This window comes from Pteropus vampyrus, unplaced genomic scaffold (assembly GCF_000151845.1).
Source record: "Pteropus vampyrus isolate Shadow unplaced genomic scaffold, Pvam_2.0 Scaffold383, whole genome shotgun sequence".
NCBI lineage: Eukaryota > Metazoa > Chordata > Mammalia > Chiroptera > Pteropodidae > Pteropus > Pteropus vampyrus.
Genome location: NW_011889164.1, coordinates 27,536 through 50,070, shown reverse-complemented (window position 1 = coordinate 50,070; position 22,535 = coordinate 27,536). Strand labels below are relative to the sequence as shown.

At 42.4% G+C, this 22,535-nt stretch overlaps 1 protein-coding gene across 2 annotated transcripts in view; it reads right to left on the bottom strand.

Moving 5' to 3' along the window:
- The window catches only part of PLD5 (phospholipase D family member 5), a 212,331-nt gene extending 190,946 nt beyond the window's left edge, over positions 1-21,385 (bottom strand). The window contains exon 1 of one of the 2 annotated variants that reach the window (XM_023523200.1): positions 21,238-21,385. In XM_023523200.1, coding sequence (XP_023378968.1) covers positions 21,238-21,287 — 50 coding nt within the window. In that variant the 5' untranslated portion in view covers positions 21,288-21,385. The remainder of the gene's footprint in view (positions 1-21,237) is intronic. The other variant, XM_023523199.1, reaches the window with a different exon arrangement.
- Between the last annotated feature and the right edge of the window lie 1,150 nt (positions 21,386-22,535).

The window sequence follows — 22,535 nt, the reverse complement described above, 5'->3', positions numbered from 1 at the left end:
TGATATTTGTGGGAAAGATGAAGGGAGGTATATTATTAATAGTAGTAAATGAAAAAATACTGATGGAGAAAGACAGAAAACATGGTTTGTATAAGCCCATTTTACCAAGGATTATACAAGTGTACTAAAATTGGTTCAGAAGCAAAAGAGAGAAAGTCGGAAGAATGAAGCATCTGTCTCAGTGTCTCCACATAGTAAATAGTCAAAGCAGTTCCATATCATCACTTTTGATTTCTCTGGACCCACTTACTTTGACATTATAGCAGCAAATGGTGTGATCGCTGGAACCAGTGTAAAGGGCAGCATTCTTTCCGGAGGTCTGAGTGACCAGGAGGCAGTTCACTTTGGAAGTATGGCCCTCGAAGACACCAATGCACTTCCGACTCTAAAGTCAAGCACAGATCAGATCATTACTTGTGGAAACAGAAGGATCGGATAATGAATGTATTTCCTCAACAACAACAAATTGCTAAAACAGTTCACTGCTATATCCTCAGTGCCTAGAAAAGTGCCTGGTATAAAAACTTTGTTTAGTAAATATCTGATCACTGAACATCCAGCAAACAGTCACATGTAGTAAGGTACCTCCGACTATATGTTAGCTGAGTCAAACCAAAAAATACTTAGGGCAATTCACTATAAAGTAGATTAGAATTTTAACTAATGCCTAAAGGAAGGCTCTTCAACATACAGACCAAATACCTAGAGAACCCAGACTATAGCTAATTACTCAGATAAGTTCCTCTATTTGATCAGTAGCTTGCAAGAATGCTCCATGATATTAAAAGCTGTGTCAGGTGCCATTACAGGTCTTAGTGGTCCAGGTGTGGTTTCATAAGGGAACATCCTTAATGTTATCTCTGAGATCTATTTAGAATTTATATATATATAAACATATGCATACACACTGATATATATGGATATGTTTGTTTAAACTGCAAGTGCAAAATATTTAACATACCATTTATTTATGGTATTGCATTGTAGGTGATAATATTTTTCTTCTTTTAAGTGAGCCAACTGGAGGTTCAGGTCGAACAGTTGTTGAAGTAAAGCTCTAATGTCTAACAACTTTTTAAGCACATTTGAAATATACACTTCTAGAAGCATTATGGTTAACTGATGGGAAGAAAGTGGTGGGGGCAGCTGGACAGAGCTGCTGAAAATTTCAGAAATGGGGTTGCTGATAGATGCGCAGCTGAATAGTCACTGCCCAGTCTGAGCAGCTGACAAGGTGCCGCAGACAGACGGAAGCTTGGTCGCGAACCAGCTCCAGCTCTAAATTTGAAGTTTGTGAACCACCGGTTGTAAATTAAGCTGGGGTGAGAAGATGGAGTTGGGCTGCAGACAGAAAGTTTTCAAGGTCTACTGACCCTGGGAGACAAAGGCAGAAGTTGAAATATCCTAAGACAAAAATAAACATACTTGGCACCTATAGAGGAGCCTGGTGATCATTTTAAGACAGGTCACTTAAGCAGCAATCCTTGTCCCTGGTGACCCATCAGAATCACTTGGCGAGCTTAAAATAAAGGACCTGCGATTTAACTGGTTTCAGGTGGAGCCTGAGTAGCAGTATCTTCTTTTTTTAAGTTCTCTAGGTGATTCTAGTACAGCTTCGTTGAGAACCACTGCTTAAAGGCTGACAGAGGCTGCAGGAAAATTTCCTTCTCATCAGAGATTCTCCAACTGATTTACTTGCAATCTACTTGTAGGACAAGATATTGCATAATCAACCATTAAGGGGTTCTCCTTTTTCATTATAAAACTCCACCATGGCTACCAGGCGGGAAGACAGGCTGCCCATCAAACTATCAGTGAGATCACCTGTGCCACGTAAAGTGACACTGTTGGAGCCCCAGGACTCTGACACTATCATGACAAATGCCAACGTCAGAAAGATCCGCAGACCTTACATGGAAGACCAGCAGAGCCCCCTGATTACCCTGGAGAGCGTCTACACTCGCACTGTGGGGAGCGCAGCGAAAGCTGGCTGAAGGCAGGGTTTTCATGGCTTTGGGACCACAGCTTTGAATGTGTGCCAGGCACTGCCACACACTCTTGGTATAAATGATCTGACTGAATGGACAGAGTTGTTCACTATGCTGTGGCCACTGCTTCTCAAACAAGCTAGGCATGTTCCTGCCCTCTCCTCCCACCCGGAACTCTCTTCCTCCCCAATATCTATCTCCTTCCAGTCTGACCAGCGTCCACCTACCCTGTGAGGGGTGCAGAGTAAAGATGCCACCAATGTCTTCCTCTCCGTTCCTTACTGCTTTCACTCGGCTACATTTTCTTCTTTCCGCATTTATCACTTTCTAACGTCCATCCATCCATCTTGCTGGCCAGATGATCCTCTGCTGTCTGTCTTCCCTCTAGAATCTAAGTTCTACAAGATGAGAAATCTCTCTCCCCCTCCCTCCCTTTCTCTCTTTCTCTGTCTCAAATGAACAATGCCTAACCGTGCACTGTTCATTAGTAAGTACTCAATAAATAGTTGTTGAATAAATAAAAGTTCTGGTAATTCTATAGTAAGTTATTGATATTATTTTGATTAACAGAAATCTTTATGCTAAAAAGAAATGCTTTATTTAACCAAAAAAAAAAAAAAGGACAAATCTGTAAAGAGGGAGAAGGGAAAAAAATTTTAGTTGGCTATTGATGGCATTGGTATTATCATAAAATTATGAGTCTTTTACTTTGTGAAATATAAGTATACAAGTCACGTATGTGGTTTGTAAAGCTGAGGCTGGTTGATATTTACCCTCAGTTATCACCACTGCCCTCCCTTTAATTAAGTGTTCTTTTGTAGTTTCCAAAGGTAGCACCTGATAGTCAATTCCCTCGATTTATCTGTAGGAATCTGACATCCCAAGGCTAATGTCACTTCTTTAAAACAGAAACCCATCCCCATGCTCACCACAGCAACACAAGCTGTGTACCCCACTGAGTTAACGTGCTTTCCTGAGCCTCACCAAGAGTTATTTGGACGATGAAGTGAGCACACAGATTATTCCAGTTCCTTTTGCTGACAATGCCTGGAGCCTTTCTCGAATTCCTCCAGGTGTGCTGGTGCTGCTTCCCCTTTTGGAATTCTGCATGAAAGCCTGTAGACTCTAAAATCCTTACTCAACAGGAAAGTGCATTCAAACATTTCTCTTTGCTCCCAGTGTAACAGTAGGAAAAGCAATTTACATTTTTACAAAGTTGCCAGTCTTCTAGCTCTAAAATATTTCAGTGGACTCTGCGCATAGGGTCAGAGGCTTCCCAGATGGTCAGAAGCAGATTATGGCAGGCAAGGAGCGAGCAGAAAAGCCATAGAAGGCCTGATGGAAAAAGAAGTCAAACTGACAAATGCAGTGTGTTCGAGGCAGATACTGTGAAACCCTTATATTTTCAACAAAGAAAGTAAGTACATCCCTGCTGAGTCAGATCCTTGCACTTAAGCATTAAAATCTTTATCTCCACCAGATGCATAAAATGAAAAATAAAATTTGACAGGAAGAGAAAGGAAGAGGATCAATTACAGTTTCACCCTCCCCTTCTCAACAAAGCAATTTATTGCAGATACGTTTGCACAGGCAGCGCTCCCAACTATTAGGCAAATGAGAACCAACCCCAAGATATGGGAATAAATCTAGATAATGTCAGATCAGGTGAGTAAAAATCAAGATGCTTTCATTATAATGATCGAAGGCAGCACTACATTTCCATTTAAAAGCTAATTTGCATGCTAAGCAAAAGCAATTCAAATTACTCTTTGCTAAAAACAAAGTAAGTGAATTTGTGGAGTAATACTTAGTACTGATGAAACATTTATTGAGCATAAAAAGCTAGTAAACAACCTACACATCTAGAAAGCCCTCCTAAGCCCTCCATGAAACAAGTACATACTCTAGTTTATTATTTTCTAGCTTTCTCTACGTTCTGAATTAACATCCGTTACACACCTGCTTGTAACCGGGAAGCAGGGATCCAAGTGATGGCCTGTGGGCTGACTCCGTAAAGGAGGAAAATTCGGTCCGCACAGGGTTTCATTCGAATCCTTTCCTGCTGGCATGCATGGACTTGTGCAGAGACTACCCCTTGCTATAGCTTACTTGTTTCCTTAGGCTGGACCGGAAGGCCTAGAGGTCTTGGAGTAACCAGAGTGACACAAAGACCAACCAGCACAATTCATACACACAACTGCACTTCGGAGAACTGCACCCCTGACCTGCCAAACCTGCAGCTCTCAGAACTTACTGGGAACTCCTGAAATTACCTTGAGAGCCAAATATAAGCCGAGAAGTCTTATTATGTTATAGTCACATAGCATTTCTGATCAGAAAGCAGATTACCCTTATTGTTTATGACTTGTTTTCTCTAGTATTTGCTGGAAAGGACCGTTATTGGTTTCTGAAGGGCAAACTATCTGCTAAGTAGTTGCAAACTAAAGGTAAGAGTGTGGTAGCTCAAAATCATTCTTCCCTGGGGCAGAAATGCGGGGTGGTGCTGGAGTCCTAAGTAGGGGAGGTGGCGGTGGGGACTGGATTCTGGCTGGTCCCTGCTTTATGCAGGTAAGTCACGTGACTTCCCTCAGCCTCCTCAAAGTGAAGAGACGTCTATTTACAGTTCCTGACATACACTGATGTTAGATTAACATTAGATCCTTCTCTTGTACTGGCTAGGGGGAAAAAAAAAACACTAAAGTAAAAAGTACAGACCATCCTCTGCTTGAAATTTGAATAATTCTTTTTTTTAAAAAATGGCATTTGCTTATATTTTCTTTTGGTTATAAGATATCCTTTTCCATCTTTTATATGTTTTAAAAAATATAATTGCACATAGCTTATTTGGTTTACAAGTAATTTTTGAGTAAATAAGTTAGTGAATCAAATAAATAATCTTTGACAATGAGTTATACTTCATTAGTATCTACTGTTCCAAATTTGAAATATAGTGAGCTGTAATTCTTGGTATTAGCACTTGAACAGCACAATGTTCTAAGATCTCTCAGTATTTGTTAACAGTTTTAAATAGAGTTAACTCAGAATAATAACACATCTACATGCTTCAAATTTAATAGGAGGCAAAAAGACCATCATCCTTAAAAATACAAAGTGATAGGTTTCAGCATGCAGTATATCTGTTATAGAATGTTATAGACAGTTCAGCATACTTTGAATTTTAGCTTTCCTAATGTGAATTATTATATCCCAAAATGTTCTTACTCCAGGGAAGAATGCCTTCCCTGTGTTAAAAACTCTATCAAGGAACAAAGATGTAACTGAATAGTCGATCATTAATAACTAAATAAAGTGAAGCCATGAGGAATGGGTGTTGTTTTATAGCGAAAAGTATTCTTTTGATTCTCCAGAGGACACAGGCTTCCCTAGGTCAGTAGTATCAGCTCTTTGTATAAAATAGTTATCGTGAACAAGAGATGCTTGGAAGTCTGCCTCCCACTCGAGCAGCAGGAAAGCGCCCATCTCTGCTTCATGGGGTATTTTGGGTACAAGTAGAAGTCCAGAGAAACCAGTGTTTCCCCAGAATCAGTCCACCATGTGACTGGCTACGGGGTCCTGAACCCCCAGCCTCCTACAACAGGACTGCTGTTTTATAGGAACCGTCTTACTTGATGTCACTGCGCCGTGTGACAGTTTCTCTCTAGTGTGCTTCTAATGTAAAACCCCCTCCTGTTTCTCTTCCTACTCATTTCTTTTCAATTTTGTTCACCTGAATATTTTTTCTGAAAAATTTTTAAAATTTGATGTTGGCGTGGAGGTGAGTCATGTGGCCTCTTTTCATCCTCCAGCCTGTCCCTGGGGAACCATGCCCATTTAAGGACCAGTTTTATTACCACCCCACAACTTCTCCCCAAGCCTTTTGTCCACTAGCGAGCACCTGCTTCTGGGCATTCCACTTAGATGACTCACAGACACCATGCATTAGTCTGGGCACCTGCAGCCATCCAAATGAAAAGCTTTAGAATCACTCTGGTAATTCCTCTGGGCCCTGCATATTGTCACTTCTAAAAATCTCTTAAATTTATCTTTTATACCTTCACTGTCACCACCTTAGGGGAAGGAGAGTCAAACTATTCTGTGTGATTCCTACTAATTCTTAACCACAATCACCTGGGGAGTCTGTTGAATCTTTTACACCCCACGGTAGAATCTTGGAGAGCAGAGTTTGAATAACTTCTCCAGGTGATTCCAGTATGCCGCCAAACACATTAGATGCTTGACATGTTATCTCAATTAATCTTGACCGCATCCCCATGAGGCAATTAGTTTTAAATCCATTTATAGAAGGAAAAATCACAGCCTCAGATATGCTAAGTAATTTGGCTAAAATGAGACAGCTAATAAGTGACAGCTGAGATTCAAGGTTTATCTGATTCTAAAGTCTGGGCTCTTCCCACTTCCTGGTCACTAACTTTCCATCTACTTACCCAGTGATTCCCAAACTGTAAGCTGCATAAATTGCAAGGTTTTGTGTTTCTTTCTTTTCGTGCAGGTTTTTATGCCAAACTCACAGAAATTCTAATTTTATAGGATTAGATTTGAATCCAGGCGTGTGCATTTTAACAAGCAGCCAGGGGATTCTACATAGGGATGCTTTGGTTACTTCATCAGACATATTAACATTTTTTCCTTGAAGTGCAAATAGGATCATGTCAATTTTCCTGTCAACCCTTAAGTGGCTCCCAGTTAGTTTCACAGTAAAGTCCAAATTCCTAAGCATGATGCATGTGATCTCCACGTGGTGGTCACAGCCTTATTTGTCCCATCTCCTGCTTTTCCCTCGCTTGCTTTCTGCATCCCTGTCACACAGAACCAAATGCCTGCCCTTCAGTGACAAAGTCATGTCTTTTCATAGCTTCAGGTGTTTGCACATGCTGTGACCCTCATTTGAAAAGCCTGGAATTGTTTAGTCCAGTTGCTCTGTCATTCCTGCGGAGCTGGCTGCTGCTTCCTGTGGTTCCTTAACACTAAGGCCATCCATCCCTCCTGTTAACATTTCCATGTGCCAGTGCCCTGGCTCCTTGTCTACCTCTTGCCGTGCTCTAGGTGGTAAGACTGGTAATTCCTCTTTGTATCTCCAGCATTAGCACAGTCCTTACACAAAACAGGCCTTTATTAAATATTTGGCATATTGAAAAAAAAAATGAACCAATCGAATCTTGGCGCTTAATCCTAAAAACTTAAAAATTCTGTGGATGTATATTAATGAAATATATGATCAACTATGTAACTCTTTTCGCATTTCATAGGGCCATGCAATTGTCAGAGGAGACGGAATTTTGAAGGCCACGTTAGGTGCTCTCACTTTACAGATGGGAAAATAGAAACCAGGAACAATTAAGCAACTTTCCCAAGTTTGCTTAGCGAGTTCAGTGGAAACCCAAGGTCTAGTTTACCTTTCGCTAGTCCTTGTTGCTTGTTTTCTTTTCCTTCCTTTATTCTAGTTTAGCAGAAAGTAACACTCACTCCAGCCCCCGCCCTGCCCGAGGCGCTGGGCCCGGTCTGGCGCCTCAGCGTTGCATTTCTTTGTGGCTTCCATCGTGGGCACTTGAACACTCGACACACACCTGCCCTGTGCCAGCTGCCAGGATCGCCACCATCCCTAGGACAGAGTCCCCCACTCCAACAACAAGCTTACAGTCCAGAAGAGAGGACCGGTAAACGTGCAGCGATTAGGACATGCTGCCTCTAACGTCCGTGTTACATTACCAGGCCAACCCATGGGCGCTCCGTGACATCCTTGGAACTGAACGCAGAATGAAAGTTTGGTGATAACGTATACAAAGGACAAAGGTCACTGCTCCCTGTTTCACCAAATTTGTAATAGAGACCAAAAGATCAATCAGAAAACAACTAATAAAGCACACCCTTGAGAAGTTTCATCCTAACTCACCAGTCATAAGATTGTTCCCCAAAAGACTCCTCTGGAGGGAGCCTTTTAATATCCCATGACTCCCAAAAGAATAAACTGTGAGGCCTCTAAGAGCATAAGCAAAGTTGTGCCCAGGAACAGAGGAACAGGTAGGAAGGCCCCAAGGCCTGGGGCAGTGTGGTGTTGTTGGCTTGAGGAGATCTCTGGGCTTGGTAAAGGAGGGGGCTACATGGCAGGCAAGGCACTTGAATCTCATGCACATGAGAACTTTGTGCAGAACAACACAGAGAAACTCCCTCTGGTTCAAAGGAAATCGGTCTCTACTTCATGTAGTAAAACAATCTCCTTAAGAGAGGAGGCATCAGAGAAATGCAAAGGGAAGGGCTTACAGAAATGACCGACTCAGCCGGTTATAGAGTAACCACACCTTATAGATCTTTGGCCTTCTGGAAACTCTTGTCACACCTACAAGAGAAACGATCTGTAAATAGATAGCACTGGTGGTCTGGGAATTCCTTCCTCCTTGCAGCCTCCACCTGAAACTCCCCATCCCCATCCTGAGTCAGGAGGTGCATGTAGAACCTCAGACAAAGGAATCACAATCACACGCCCCTTGCATGGACACTGCAGAGGCATATAAGCTGTAAGAAATCTAACCAAGGGAGCTCGTGCTTTGGTGCAGTTAAGCCCCACGCACTCTGCCGGCAAATAAATTCTCCTTCCTCTAACAAAGTCGTCTGGGCGTCCAAATTCTTCCATCGGGTGTCACTTTGCAACATCCTGACCCAAGCAGTCAGATGAACTTTGAACAAAAAAGGCAGCGCAAGGATTTATGTCTCATGGCCTTGCAAAATCCTGAAAAAGATTGTTTTTGTTTTGTTTTGTTTTGTTTTGTTTTTCCTGAGGGGTGAAATCAATGAGGCAGTTTCAACAGTCAGTAATACATTCACGGAAAAGTGCCCATCCTCTGTGTGATGCCTGTTGTGGGTCCTGAGGAAAGCACGCTGAGACCCCAGGACCAGGGTCTCCCTGGAGGAAGGGGACAGGAGCGTACCAGGGTCTGCTTAGGAAAAATCCAGATGTGAACTGGACACAGTACTGTGTGGGCAAGATTTGGGAGGCTGTAGTGATTCAGAACCTACACGTCTTCCTGGGGCTCATTTCTGCGCCACAAGATAGCCTATTGTCATAAATCTTAATCAGAAAACAACTAACTCTTCCCCATCCCAGCAGGGGCAGGAAATGACTGAGGTCTGCACCAGCAGCCGAAGGCTTGATGAAAGATGCTCCTGTTGTTGGATAAAACACGGAGACAGCCTGGCAGCAGAGGCTGATGACAAGCTGAGAACTGGAGGGAACCACGGTGCAAGCTCCACAGTACAGCCAGGGATGTGGGGGGCGGGAAATGTGAGAACGTCGGGCACCACTCCCCCTCTTAAGTGGGCAGTCCTCTTCAAGGACTTGGCCCTTAGAACAGAAAAATAAGAAAAGAGTCAGCCAGACCTGAATTCGAACCTAGATTGACCCCTTAGCAGGTGTATAGATTACTTAATAATTTTGAACCTATCATTTCATCTGTAAAATAAGGGTAATAATACCTGTTTTATTTTAAGGATCAGTGAAATGATATTAGATATTTTACATAGTAGCTGGCATATTGTAGGTATATGAGAAGTGATAAGTGCAATAAGAAAAATAAATAATATCTAAGAATGGTCATTTATGGTTCATAGTCCACAATTACCTGAAAATCTAGTTCTAAGTCCATTAAGTGACTAGAATCGATGACCAGAAAAATGTGATAATTGAATAAAAATATAATAGCTGACTCTACACTCAGCTACTAGTAAACAGCATCATTGATAATTATTTAAAGACAAGAAAGCATCTGCATAATAGCTAATAAATATCCCAGCTTGCACTATTTCCAGGAGTGCTCAGAATAATACTTCATTTATAATATGGGACAAGCTTGGCTCATCTTATGTAGTAAATGTCACAATTATTGAAGCAAAGAGATTGCAGTGAAATTTCACCTTGTAAATGCACAAATGATCAATTTTCAATATTCTATACAAGTAAAATATGTTAATAATTACCTGTGAATATCTTCTACAACTACAAATTTCTAATTCAATGGAAAAGAAAGGCTCAAAAATCTCTCTGATAAAACGGATTTGTTCTGTGTGTGATGTCATTTATTTTACGACTATTATAATAATTATTATAATGGCCTCAGATACTTTGCTAGTTTTACTGAGTCCTAAATCGAGCCACACTTGTCCTAACTACGTTAATCAAAGGACATGAATAGCCATGTCACAGATGAAGAAGTAGACATGGCTGAAACATGCATAAAGATTTTCAACTTTACTCATAATTTTTAACAAAATTACTTTATCCTTTAACAGATTGGCAAAGATAAAGAATTTGATAACATATAATGTTGGCAAAGGCGGAGAAAACAAGTAATATTACATTTTAATGACACAGACCCTTTAGAATACAATTTCTACTATCTATACAAATTTAAAATGCATGTACCCTATGACCTAATAATTCCCTTCTAGGAATCACAAAGGGTTTCAACTTGGAGCCCGCAACACTGCCCCAAGCAAGACCGTTATTCTGTCCTTTAAAAAGCCTTGAAACCCAGCACCGACTTGGCTTCCTTCTGGACAAAGTGCTTTCAGGCATCCCATTCCAGAATAGGGAGGCTTCAGCCACGCTGAATATTTGCTCTGGCAGGTAATTTTCCTCCAAACCAGCTTACGCAGAGTTTCCCACAATTCTTCAGCCGCCTTCGCCTGAGCGCTCACAGACTCACCGCTCACTTCAGAGTGGGACGAGTAACGCCCCTTGAATCACCCTCACCACCCAGCGCTCGCGGCAAATGCGATGTCACCGTCAGGACCGGCCTTTTCTTTCCGCATCACAGATAAACGTTTTGCTCTGGCCGTGATCGTTAGGGCGCTGAGTGGGATACGGTTCTGTGTGGTCTTCAGTCCAGGTCCTCACAAGCATCTTATGTGGGACACAGGCCCTCCTCAGACGTCTGTCACTCTCGCTGCTTCAGTGGAACAGGTCCTGTGACAGCTGCCATCACGTTCTCGGTCTTCAGGATCGCAGTGGTGGCAGAATAGGGCGTGCCTGACCCGCCGGCAACACCCATCGCTGACCTTCCACCTCACTTTTAATCTCGTTTCCAGGTCTGTCACTCAGTGTGACCTCTTACTGGCCACATTAGTAGTGCATTTTGTACACTCAGGGGCCACAATGAACAAAACACAAGATTAAATCAAGCACAAGAGAAAACGATGCACTCGAGAGACGGAACACATGGGCGAGGCTGGTGCCGATGTAACACAGTATATGTTTACAGCAAACTTTTTGTTAGAGGTAGAAAGTGTACACTGTAAAATAATGATAAAAAGTATAGTGCAGTAAATACATCCACTAACATAGTCATTTACTATCAAGCGTTACGGACTGTATGTAACAGTATGTGCTGTACTTTTATGCAGCTGGCAGTGCAGGAGGCTTGTTCACACCAGCACCGCTGCACACACGTGAGTAATGCCTTGTGACAGGAAGACACAAAGGCTGTAACATCATTAGATGATAGGAAATGTTTCAGTTCCATTATAATCTTATGGGATTGCCGTCATAGATATAGTCTGTCATTGACCAAACCATCACTTTGTGGTCCATGACTGTATTTTGTCTTACTACGTCACAGAAGGAGAGTCATAGTCAATTTTAAAATGGGATACTGAGCCTTTGTTTAGTGATCTTGCTTGAAGGGGCAGAAATGGGGCCAAGCCCTGGTCTCCTGAACCCAAGTTAAGTGCTCTAAATACAGTGCTACATCAACTGTGAGAAATATCTGAAAACTAGCTTCAGATTTGTAGTTGAAGTTTAATTGCAGAATATTTTAATGCTTGCAGCCATGTCTTTTAGACTCACAGTTCAAAGATTTTATTCTGAAACATGAATAGACATTCATGCTATTCCTAAGCTCTGCATTACAAATCTGCAAAATGTTCTAAATTTTAATGGTCCTACAACTTTGGAAGCTGAATTCCAGTGAATTCTGTGACAGATTTTTCCTGTTAAAAGTCTTGCTTTTTTCCCAATACAGTCTTTGTAATCATGACAATTCCTTAAATGGAAAGTTCTGATTACAAAGGTTTTATAACTACAGGTCTATAAGGAAAATACAAAAATACCCATCAGGCACATCCTCCTGTTTTCATTTTCCTCCCCACTCCCTTGGTCAACGTTCCTCTTGCCTTAGGTTCACGGCTGGCTCTTCAGTGTCACTGTGAGAGGTCCTTCCTGCAAAGGCAGGCGAAACAGACTATCTGTGGAAAGATAGCTTTCTGTCCCCAACACTATTCGTGATGATCAGATATGGTGGTGCTTATAAGTGTTCAGTGAAATTTTTGAAAAATATATACCACATTCAAATAATCGTTTTTAGAGAACCTGGTGACAGGAAATGTCAACATCATTAATCATATATTAAGTTTCATTAAAATTAAAAGTTTGAAATAATTAGCTTCTGCTGCTTCCTAAAGTGGTAATTATAGGCCATTAGGGAGTGACACGATCTCTCAAATTTCCTCCTTTAAACATTAAATGCTAAAGATAAAAGATTATTTTTAAAATAATATTTGAGACTTTAGCTGTGGGAAAATAAACAATACTCTCATAATTCAGGAAATTTGAATTTTACATGACTCCATAGTGAAATTTATATGCTAATATGTGCCATTTCACATGAGAGTAGTTCAGAAGCATATACATATCCATATCTAAATGTTTAAGGATGTCTCTTTTCCTTCATTTAAAAGTAAGCATTTATCTTCCATTCCTAATTCTTATTAAAAGTTATTCATTTAATGAAGTTAGAAAAAATATACATGTTAGGTTATATGATTTCATTTTAGAAATTCTTTGGCAAGTTTCTTTACTAACTCATTTCCATATGACAGTTTTTAAGTATATAATCTGTAAACTTCAGTCTCTCCTCTCATAATTCTGTTATTCCCCAAAAGTAAATTCCAGAATGGAAGGATACTGAATTGATCTAGAAAATACATATTAACTCAATGAATGGTATTATTCCTGTATTTTATACTTGTTTTGAGAAAGAAATTATTGCCCACTAAGAAAGAGTAGGTGCTCAGTCCTGAGGTGTGACCCACTGTATAAGAAGCAAAAGAGAAAAACAGATGGGGTCCTTTGCACTTAGGGAGTTTTTCATCCAGCTGAGGAGACGATGCAAAGAGAAATGCCAGTCACACCAACAGAAGGCCCTGTGTGCCAGTACAGGAACGACGTGGCCTTGTGTTTTTGGAAAGGAGACGTGAAGTGAGAAATCAGATTGTGTGGGTACCTCTGCCCAGGTCCTGGGAGAACGCAAACGCCCTGACAATGAGTTAAAGGCTCAAAACAGAAAGAAAACAACATGTCGTGAGCACCTAACCGATATTAAGCAGGGTTCCAGGTGTTCTACACTAACACTGCGTTGGTAGAAGAAGCTAGACTAGTTGGTGCACAAGGAGAGAAGGGGGGGAAAGAGAGGAACCATGGCCTAAGCTGGAGAATCTGGCATCACTTGACGAGAGGCAGAGGCGAAGTCATAGGAATGGGTTAGAAGTTGCCAAAGTGAAGAGTGGGAAAGAGCAATGATTTGAATAAGCAATATCAGTTATTGCCTGTGGAGGTGGGCAGTGAAAAGGGTGAGAGACACTGAACATACTCTCAGACAAGGGTCAGGTCATATACATAAAAGCTAGAACTCTGACCGTGACCTGCAGCCCCTGCCTAGGACACTGAGCCCACCAGCTACAGTAACCGGTCCAGAGCCAGCCCACTCTAGGTTAGACTTGAACGAAGTCAGGCTGCCGCCTCTGGTAACAACCCAGCAAACCACACAGTGACTCTGTAACTGAAATGGCCAGGACTTGATTAACCACAGCTGGCTTCTCTAATTTTTGTCCATGCTTCCAATCCAAGGTCAACCAGAGAGAGCCAATGACGCTCCTGAAAGTAGTCACATAAGATGTCAGCTTCCAGCTTCCCCAGGCCTCCCATCAGGGCACACCTGAAGCCTTTCTTCTTCCTACTATGAAGCTTTCCCACTCCTCTGCCTGCCTTTGAGTCTCTACCTAATGTACATGATGGTGGCTGACTTGCTTGCTGTAGCAAACCTTGAAATAAATAGCCTTTCCTTTCCTTTCCTTTCCCATTTGGTTGGTCTTTGTTTATTTCCACAGGATTACGTGCAGACAGAAGTTAGCGTTGGAAAAGGCAAGAGAAACCTCTTCCTCTGAATAAAAGTGGGAAGAGGGAAGGATGAGTGAAGACACGCAGGGATTCTCAGTTGGAAGGAAAGCTGAAGGAGCTGTATTAGGTGAATGCCATCTTCTCAACTAAAGTAATCTCTAAATAGAGACCCGGGAGAAGTAAGGTTACAGCTGTAGGAAAGGGAAAGGAGTTTAGAACTGGGAGAAACAGGAGGGAGCCAGTAAGAAATGCATAAAATGGTTCACTTCTGGTTAACATAGTAGGTTAAACATAAGCGCTTCTCTCCTCTCCTTGAGATCCTAGAAGATTTTGTAAGACATAGTTACAGTATAAAAGAAAAAACACATCAAGAAAATTGTAAAAGCAACAAGTTCACTGTGTGTTCAAGCAGGGAACCTGGGAGAAGACGTAAGGCAAGAGCTCCAGTTCTAGTTTTTGCCTTTTTTCTACCATTTCATCATCACTGTTTGTTTAGTATCTTGGACATCAGTTTGCAGAGCCAGACACTCTAGGCTTTTACATTCTTTGGTGTTCCCCTGGGGGTGGGAGTGTGGATGAGTTTCTCTCTCTCTTTAAACAGTCAGAAAAGCACTTAGATGTCAAACGTGGAGCCAACAACCAAATGGACTGTTCTGAATTTGTAAGCAACACTGTAATTTAAAAACGTGATTGGGTTTGTCAATACAAAGCATGGTAGATCAGTGTTAATGTAGATAAAAGGAAAAACCTGTAGCATAAAAGGGGGATGAAACATGGACCATAAGCTGTTCCTTATTTTGGAGCAAAGTAATATGGAACTTAAAAGAAGACTGCAAACACCTGCGGTGAACTTTTGTTGTCCCTTAATAAAAAGAATAGTAACCAACCTTAATTGATGATTATTATATGACAGATGTTATGGTATGAAAGGTACGTGCATATTTAGTCTTTACAGAAAGCTTTCAAGTAAAACATTATAATTGTCTTCATTATACAAATGAAAAAGAAATGTGGCACAATAAAATCAAGAAACTAGCCCAAGATGTTAAATCTCCCAACCGGTTCGGCCAGATTTAAACCCAGGTAATTTGGCCCTACAACCCATGTTCTTATGTCTCGGATATGAAAGGGAGCAAGGGAAAGACAGAGAGAGAGATACTGCTCAGTCACAAAAGTAATTAAAAGAGCCCTTCTTCTGGTGTCATTGTATCTATCACCAATACCCTGGGGACAATCTAATGACGCTGTTGGAACTTAGGATTTCAGTTTTAAGCATTCTTCGTAAGAGGAACCAGGCAGGGCTCATTGGAGAGCAGATAATATCATTTCTCAGAGCCAGAAAATTTAAAATGGCACTAGCATGGCTTGTTGTGGCAGGAAGCAAAGGTGCTCTCAGATGTGTGGATCAGTGCCAAAAAGAGCAAAGGATGGCTCGCTCTAGCCAAGTAATAAGTTAGGCATCAAAAGGGAAAACAAAGACTAAAATCCATTGCAGCAAGTTGAGTCTGTTAAGATAATGCTAAGTTCATGATACTAAATGAGAAAGTATAAAATACTAGGAGGTCATTGTCAAAGCATAAAGAGGTCTCTTAATACTAGCTTTGTCTATAGATACAATTTATTATTTTAAGTAAAGCAATAATGGAAGAGCCAAAAAACAAAGTATGTGAAAAATATGAAGTAGAGAAGTCAGCTTTATCTACAGAAATTGGAAAATTTTATAAAGCTTATGTGAAGTGTGCATGTGGAGGGGCGGCCTCTTGCAAAGTGAGTCTGGTGCTTGCTATACTTTCTGTGGCGAAACCTTGAGGGTGTAGGCCACCCCTTACTGGAGAATCACTATGGTAGCTTACACACGAGTTACACAGCCTAAACTATCACCCGGGTCCCATTCTGTACTGACTCAGGTTCATTTACTTTAGGATGAAAGAAAATTCCTGGGTTCTGGAATAGTAGCAATCATATATGTAAACTGAGTTGGTCCATTCCTGCCATGCTTCAGGCCAAGTGGATATAAGATAAGGTGGATATGCAGATTTGTGGGCAACGGTGAGCAGAAATAGGCCAGTAGACCCCCAGGCATGGGGGCAGATTCAGAAGGATGAGGAACAAGAGCAGGGGCTTCCAAATTACCTGGGAGAAGAGGTGGCCACGTCCACCAATAACAAGGCACTGACAATCCACCCGAAATTTTATGTTCACTCAGATTGTTTTCTGAGAATCTGCAGAAATTAATTCCCATGTTGCTATGGAAATTGGGTCTGAGGTAGAAGAGGAGGTGGCACAGACTGGTTCTGTGTCATTTATCAGGGAGATGTGATCAAGAAAGGGCCTTTCTAGTAAGTGGCCAGTAGTGTCTCTAATAAGTGAGTGAGCAATAACCCCAAACTGATGTAGGGTCTCTCCAGGAAAGGTGAGACAGATGTAGCTGACACACAAAATGGAAGCCTCTCATCTGAAAAGGTGGGTGTTCCACTGTGAGCAGGTGTTCTGCACCTGAGCAGCACCTGGAGGTAAGTTCCAGTGTTTCGACTCCTCCCTGGGGATGCGACATGTGGGAAACTTCACTGTGCACAGTTACCTCTTTCGATGGTATAAAATGATAATTAAGGGCACCAGTGAATCATTAAACAGCCAAGCCACAGCACATATGCTATCTAAACTGGTGGGATAAGCCATTCTTTACTCTCCAGAGACGCCCCAGGGCCCACTGAGATAGTTTCCTAGCGGAAACTAGAAAATTTGCCTTTCACCCTCTCAGGTAGTCAAGTGACATGGAGGCTTATATGTATATGAACTGAATCACCAATTAAAAACACACTGGGAAATGATGGAAAGTACACGGGAATTCAATATAAAGAGACAAAGAAATAGGTCAAAGTCATTTACTCAGAGCAGAAGATCATGTTTCTGAGTGTCACAACCAAAGCTGGTTACAAGGCACTTTGGATAAGTTTAGATCAGTTTTTATTTTATAGATTCATGGGAAAATTATGATCGAGAGTATCATTATTCTACTGTTAGTACAGTATTATAGCAGCAAAGTAATGAAAGGGGGAAAAGAAATAAAAATAAATGAGACACAAATTTATAAATGGGATATTTTTATAGGGAGATGCATTTTTCAGAAAGACATATCAAAGCTGGGGAAACACCGGCGGGCAGTGTGATTCAGGGTACGAGTCCACCAGTGAGAGTCTAAGTCTAGGCTAGTCAGTAGAGATAAAATGAATTAAAGCAATATATTTACAAAAGAGTGCACTGGCTGAGGAGACCTTGGGAAGAGGCCATCAAAACAGTGAGGGGCCACTAACAGTGTAGAATGAGGAGAGCTACACACACAGAGGGAGTTTAACCACCAAGCAATAAGATTTCAGCGAAGGTTGAACCGAGCGAGCGAGTAGCACTCTTCATGTTAATGATACCTTAAGGAGAAAAGCATGAAGAGAAAACTGTGAGTGAAGTGAATGGTAGTTGGAAGCTGAGCAGCATGTGATCTGGTGAGCGCCACCTTAAGGCAGAGTCTGGGGAAGTCAGAGCCAGAGATGGGATGAGGGATGAGAGCAAGAATTCATACAGAAGGGCCACCTGGGACTCGCCGGCTCAAGGACATCTGCAGATGGGTGGTTCCCCCTCTGGTCTACATCGGCGCCAGGGTACTTGGTGAGTGCACCCCCAAATCATCTCCCCTCTTTGACCAGAGGTACCGCTGCCTGGAGGAACCTGGAGCTGAAGATCAGTCGACATGCTCTCTCCTCTGCAGGCTGAGGGACAGGAGGGATAGCCAGGCTGCCCGGGGGACAGGATGGTGCAAGCAGGAGTCAACCAGTCTATGAACTGGCAGCGTAGTTGAGGCAAAAGACCCAAGGAGGCAAGTGAAGGTTTTAGGGTGCCGCAGGAAGAAGCGTCGTGGACTAGCAAATGGATAACAGGAAAATTAAAACAGATTTAAAATTAAAACCGAAGGGGCTGGTGGTACAGGAGGTCCAGAGACCTGGGAGACCGAATATGCAAATGAACAATGACTAAACTGTGTATATAAAAAACAGAACACTGAACCACCACCTACAACAACCCGCCCAGGAAACCAACCTCTTAAGTACAGTAACCAGCCCAGAAAGCCGACCTGCTCTAAGTCGCACTTACAGGAAGTCAGGCGTAATCATCTAGGAAACTAAACAATAACATGTACAACCAAAATGGTCAGGACTTGACCAATAACTGCCAGCTTCCCTAATTGTTGTCCCCAGTTCCAACTTAGGACCAACCAAGGTGGCTAAATACGCACTCCTAGCCAGTCGTCCAGCACGCTCCACTGCAAGCTGGCCGGCCTCCAGCTTGCCCAGGCCAGCAGTCTCCCATCAGAGCTCACCCGAAGCTTGCCTTTCGACCGTAAGGCTTTCCCACTCCGCTGCCTGCCTTTGAGTCTCTGCCAAACACAGCGATGGCGGCGGACTGCCCTGCTGTGGCAAGCACTGAATAAATGGCCTGTTTGTTTTGTGTCTGATCCTTGTTTATTCCGCTCACTAAAATCAGGATAAAAAGTAGATTCAGGATAAGCAAGGAAGTGGGAGGAATAGGAAGTTAGTTGTGAAGAGAGAAAGTGCATTTCTGTCTCTGAAAGGCACGGGGAGAAGATTAGTACATATTGCTTGTCATGAGTTTCTTGATGCTTTGATAAGAGTTTATGCAATTTACTAAATTCTCACGAACCTCATGAGACAGATTTTTAATCTTCCATTTTTAAGGGGAATAAAACTCAAATAATCTTTATAATTCATTGGGGCAGAACTACGTCCAAGGCCGAGTTTACTCTTTTCAAGATGTCAGGCCGCTCCCCTAACCCCGACACCTGTAGTTCCGACCAGAGTGCTGCCACGACTGTCTCATAACTCCTCGCTTGGTCCTTCAGTGCTCCGCAAACAGGTGATGAATGAAATGATTAAGTTAACATCTCGCCCACGTTTGCGGAGTTAGTGAGTGATAGGATGTAGGTGTGAACCCAGGTCGTTCTGATTCAAAGACTATGGTTGTTCACTGCGCTAGGCTGACCCGGAAGAGACGTAGTTGGCAGGAGCACAGGTGAAGCGGATATTACACATATTGCCCCGAGGTGGTTAAAAACAGTAAGGCTAGGATGTCAGGAAGTAGATTTTAGAGTTACCAAGGGTTGTCCCACTGGAGACTGGGACTGGATCGGGGTACAAGGACTCACAGTTGCCCAACCAAGATCCTGCGTGTTGGAGAGAGAACAAGCAGAAGGTTCTTGGGATGAGGTACATACAGGAAGCGCTTGCTAGGAGAACAGACACCAAGGACACGGAGAAGAGGCTGCAGGAGAGAGGATGATCTGAGTGGCTGCAAGTTCTGGATAAGGCGGCTGCATGTAGGGGTGCCTAGGAACCAGGTCGCGTTTCCAGCTCCCCAGGGAAAAGGCAGCAGGCAGACGGTTGGTAATTGGAAGAATATGTTCTAGATGGAGGGAAACTCAATGCTGAGTAGTCAGGATTTAGCTACTGATTAAGACAGAGTAACCAGACCCAAACTCCAATTGTATGAGTTAAAAGTAAAAATTAAATTACAGCTTCCTCCACACGCATAATTCTAAGGCTCCCTCTTTTTCGTTGAAAACTACCACCAACAGCTGGTCATGTGCATTAAAAGGTACTGGGTGTTTTGTCTTAAGGAAGTTGTTATAGTTTGACCTTTAAAACGATGCTTTCTAGAAGCTGGGGTTTGCCATTTAAAGCACCCAGTAGTCTTCATTACAGGCTGAGGTGACAGAGAAGGGCAGAGCCCCTCCACTGCATGAGTCACTGGCCCCTTGTCCTCAGAACATTTGCATTTGTCGTTCAGTAAGATGAACACAAGGTGGTGATACAGCTGGAGTGTCTGGGTGGGGGCGGGGGGGAGCGGGGCAAGGGTGACAACCTGCTGTTCTACTGCTTCCCCAATAATCCCAATACAACGTTCCTCCCAAATTCAGTCTGGGGAGTAAATACACTTCGAAACACCTTTCGAACATGTACTGATTTCTCTCTTGGATCCTTTGTTCTGTATATAATACTGTTGCCTGGTAACTAGACTATAATGTATCATGTGTTAAAAAGAAAACAAACTTCAACTGTCTTTTCCAGACATTGTTTTGTACCAGGCAAAATATCCAGGATAAAACTACAAATACATTACAGCTTGTTGATTTTAAGCTAGAAAAAACAGGTGCTTAGACTGATGTCTAAAAATTATACTTAAAACTAATATAAGCTGTAATTAATAATAACTGTTGTAGTTTTGTGTTCTGACTTCAGTTTTGTAGCAACACGTACATAAAACTAGACCTCTTATCTATCTGCCCCCTCTTGGTACTTTTCAGTACTGCCCCCCCTCCCCGCCCATGGCCTCAAAGGAAAAGAAGCAGCTCAGGGAAGAGCAGGATGCAGAGATTTATGGGATGGCGCCATGCTCTGACGGCTCTGCCGTCATCAGGAATGACCCCAGGGAGACGTGATTTAATAAAACTGCAAAGACATAATCCAGAAACACAATGGTAAAACTGTTGTCCTTTCTAGATCAATAACGAACTGGTGCTACACTGGGACAGACTGAGGAGGCTTGTGTGTTCTCACGGACACGCTTATTTATTTAGTCCCTAAGTTTAAGTTGGAGTTTTTCCTGAGATGTGTGCTTTTTAGCTTCCATTGGATGTAACCAATGTAATCAGCACAGTGTCCCCTGTCTACCTGGGGCCCTCCTTTTTGCCAGCCTCCTCACAGAACAGACCAAACCTCATACACATAGGCCTCCAGAAATGCAGACTGTACAAAATTGCATCTTGTCCACCATCCCTCCGTACAGAATACGCCAAATTGTAAAGTAAATTAAACCCTTACTCATTTTTATTTCCTTGGTCTAAAAGGAAGCCTTTTAGTGGACTGAGCATCAGGCCTTGGCTTAACTCAAGGGGAAGCCAGACGGCCCCAGGTGGCTAATGACATTTTTCTCTCCACTGTCCAGGGCCCTCTTGCTTTATTGTCTACCCCCTAAAAGAGAATTTTTGTTTGTTACCTCTTACCGACATTTATTTTGACAATTTTTTTCTGAGAGTCCATCTTCATCCTCTCCCATGATGTCCACAGCCGAAAATATCAATGCAACGAGAATGGCAAAGCAGCAGACCAGGGCGAAGACCACGATGCACTTCTGCTGGGACTGCGGGACGGGAAGATGAAGAGAAGTCAGAGGGGCAGCCTTCGCTTAGGAAGCTCAAGACGCGACAGCTTTTCAAAACTCCATGAAAACCCTTTGGGAAAAAATTACTTTCATCACTGCTTTCTGGGTGAAAATGCCTCAGACCTTTATGCTTACTCCTCAGCACTGCCTTTGACCCCCCTCTCCCGCACTAAATGTGTGAGAGGCTATTAAATAATTCGAGCACTGTAGCTAGACTTCCAAACAACTTTCCTCTTCTTTCTAATCAAAAGCAGTTCCAAAAAGTTCACTGTGCGATCCATTATTTCAAATTAAAAATGAAACACGAGGCAGCTCGATAATGTTCTCTGGCTTCTGTCATTGCCACCACCTTCCAAACTCTATGCGAATCGTGCTCAAACTCTGTCTCCTCTTGCTTTTCCATCTCATTTCTCTAAGATCTTTGGTGATGGCTTCAGGAAGGATGCCCCTGGGTGGTCAATTTGTGTTCTGCACTGTGATCAGGGAATTGAATCTATGAGAGGCTGGCTTCACAAGTCATTTCACTGATTCTCGATAATCATGTGGTCAATTAACCATAGTTCATTTCAAAATACTGAACACAATTATAACCAACACTAATAATCCTGATATGATTTTCACTTAGAAACACAAGCCAAAGGTTCAGGTGGTCCAAGCCACTTATGTCTTTATCTTTAAGCCCAAATCTTGTAATCTGAGATATCTCTACTCCCCAGGGTTCAGGGCCAAAGGTAGCAGGAAATCAGGCCATGACAGCTGGGCAGGAGCCATGGGCAATGAGACAAATAATTTTGTCTGCATTCCATTTATCAGATAAATCTGGACAGGGAAAAGAAGAGAAATAACTATTTCAAAAAGTTTTTGTGCAGCTTTTAGGGATCATTCATAAAAGGAGAAAGGCTGAATTCTGACCTGGTAGCCAGTACTCTTTAGTCACAGGATGCATATATGTACACACATACACACACACACACAAACACACACCAGAGCTTTGTTGAAACCAGCCAACTTTACCTCCTCCTACAACCCGCTTTTGCCCTTTATCTGTGTAGTCACATAGTCTCCAAAGAACCAAGGAATCTCTCAAAGCTCAGGGTTTTGTTTGTCCAGGGGTGGCCTCAGATTGCATACTA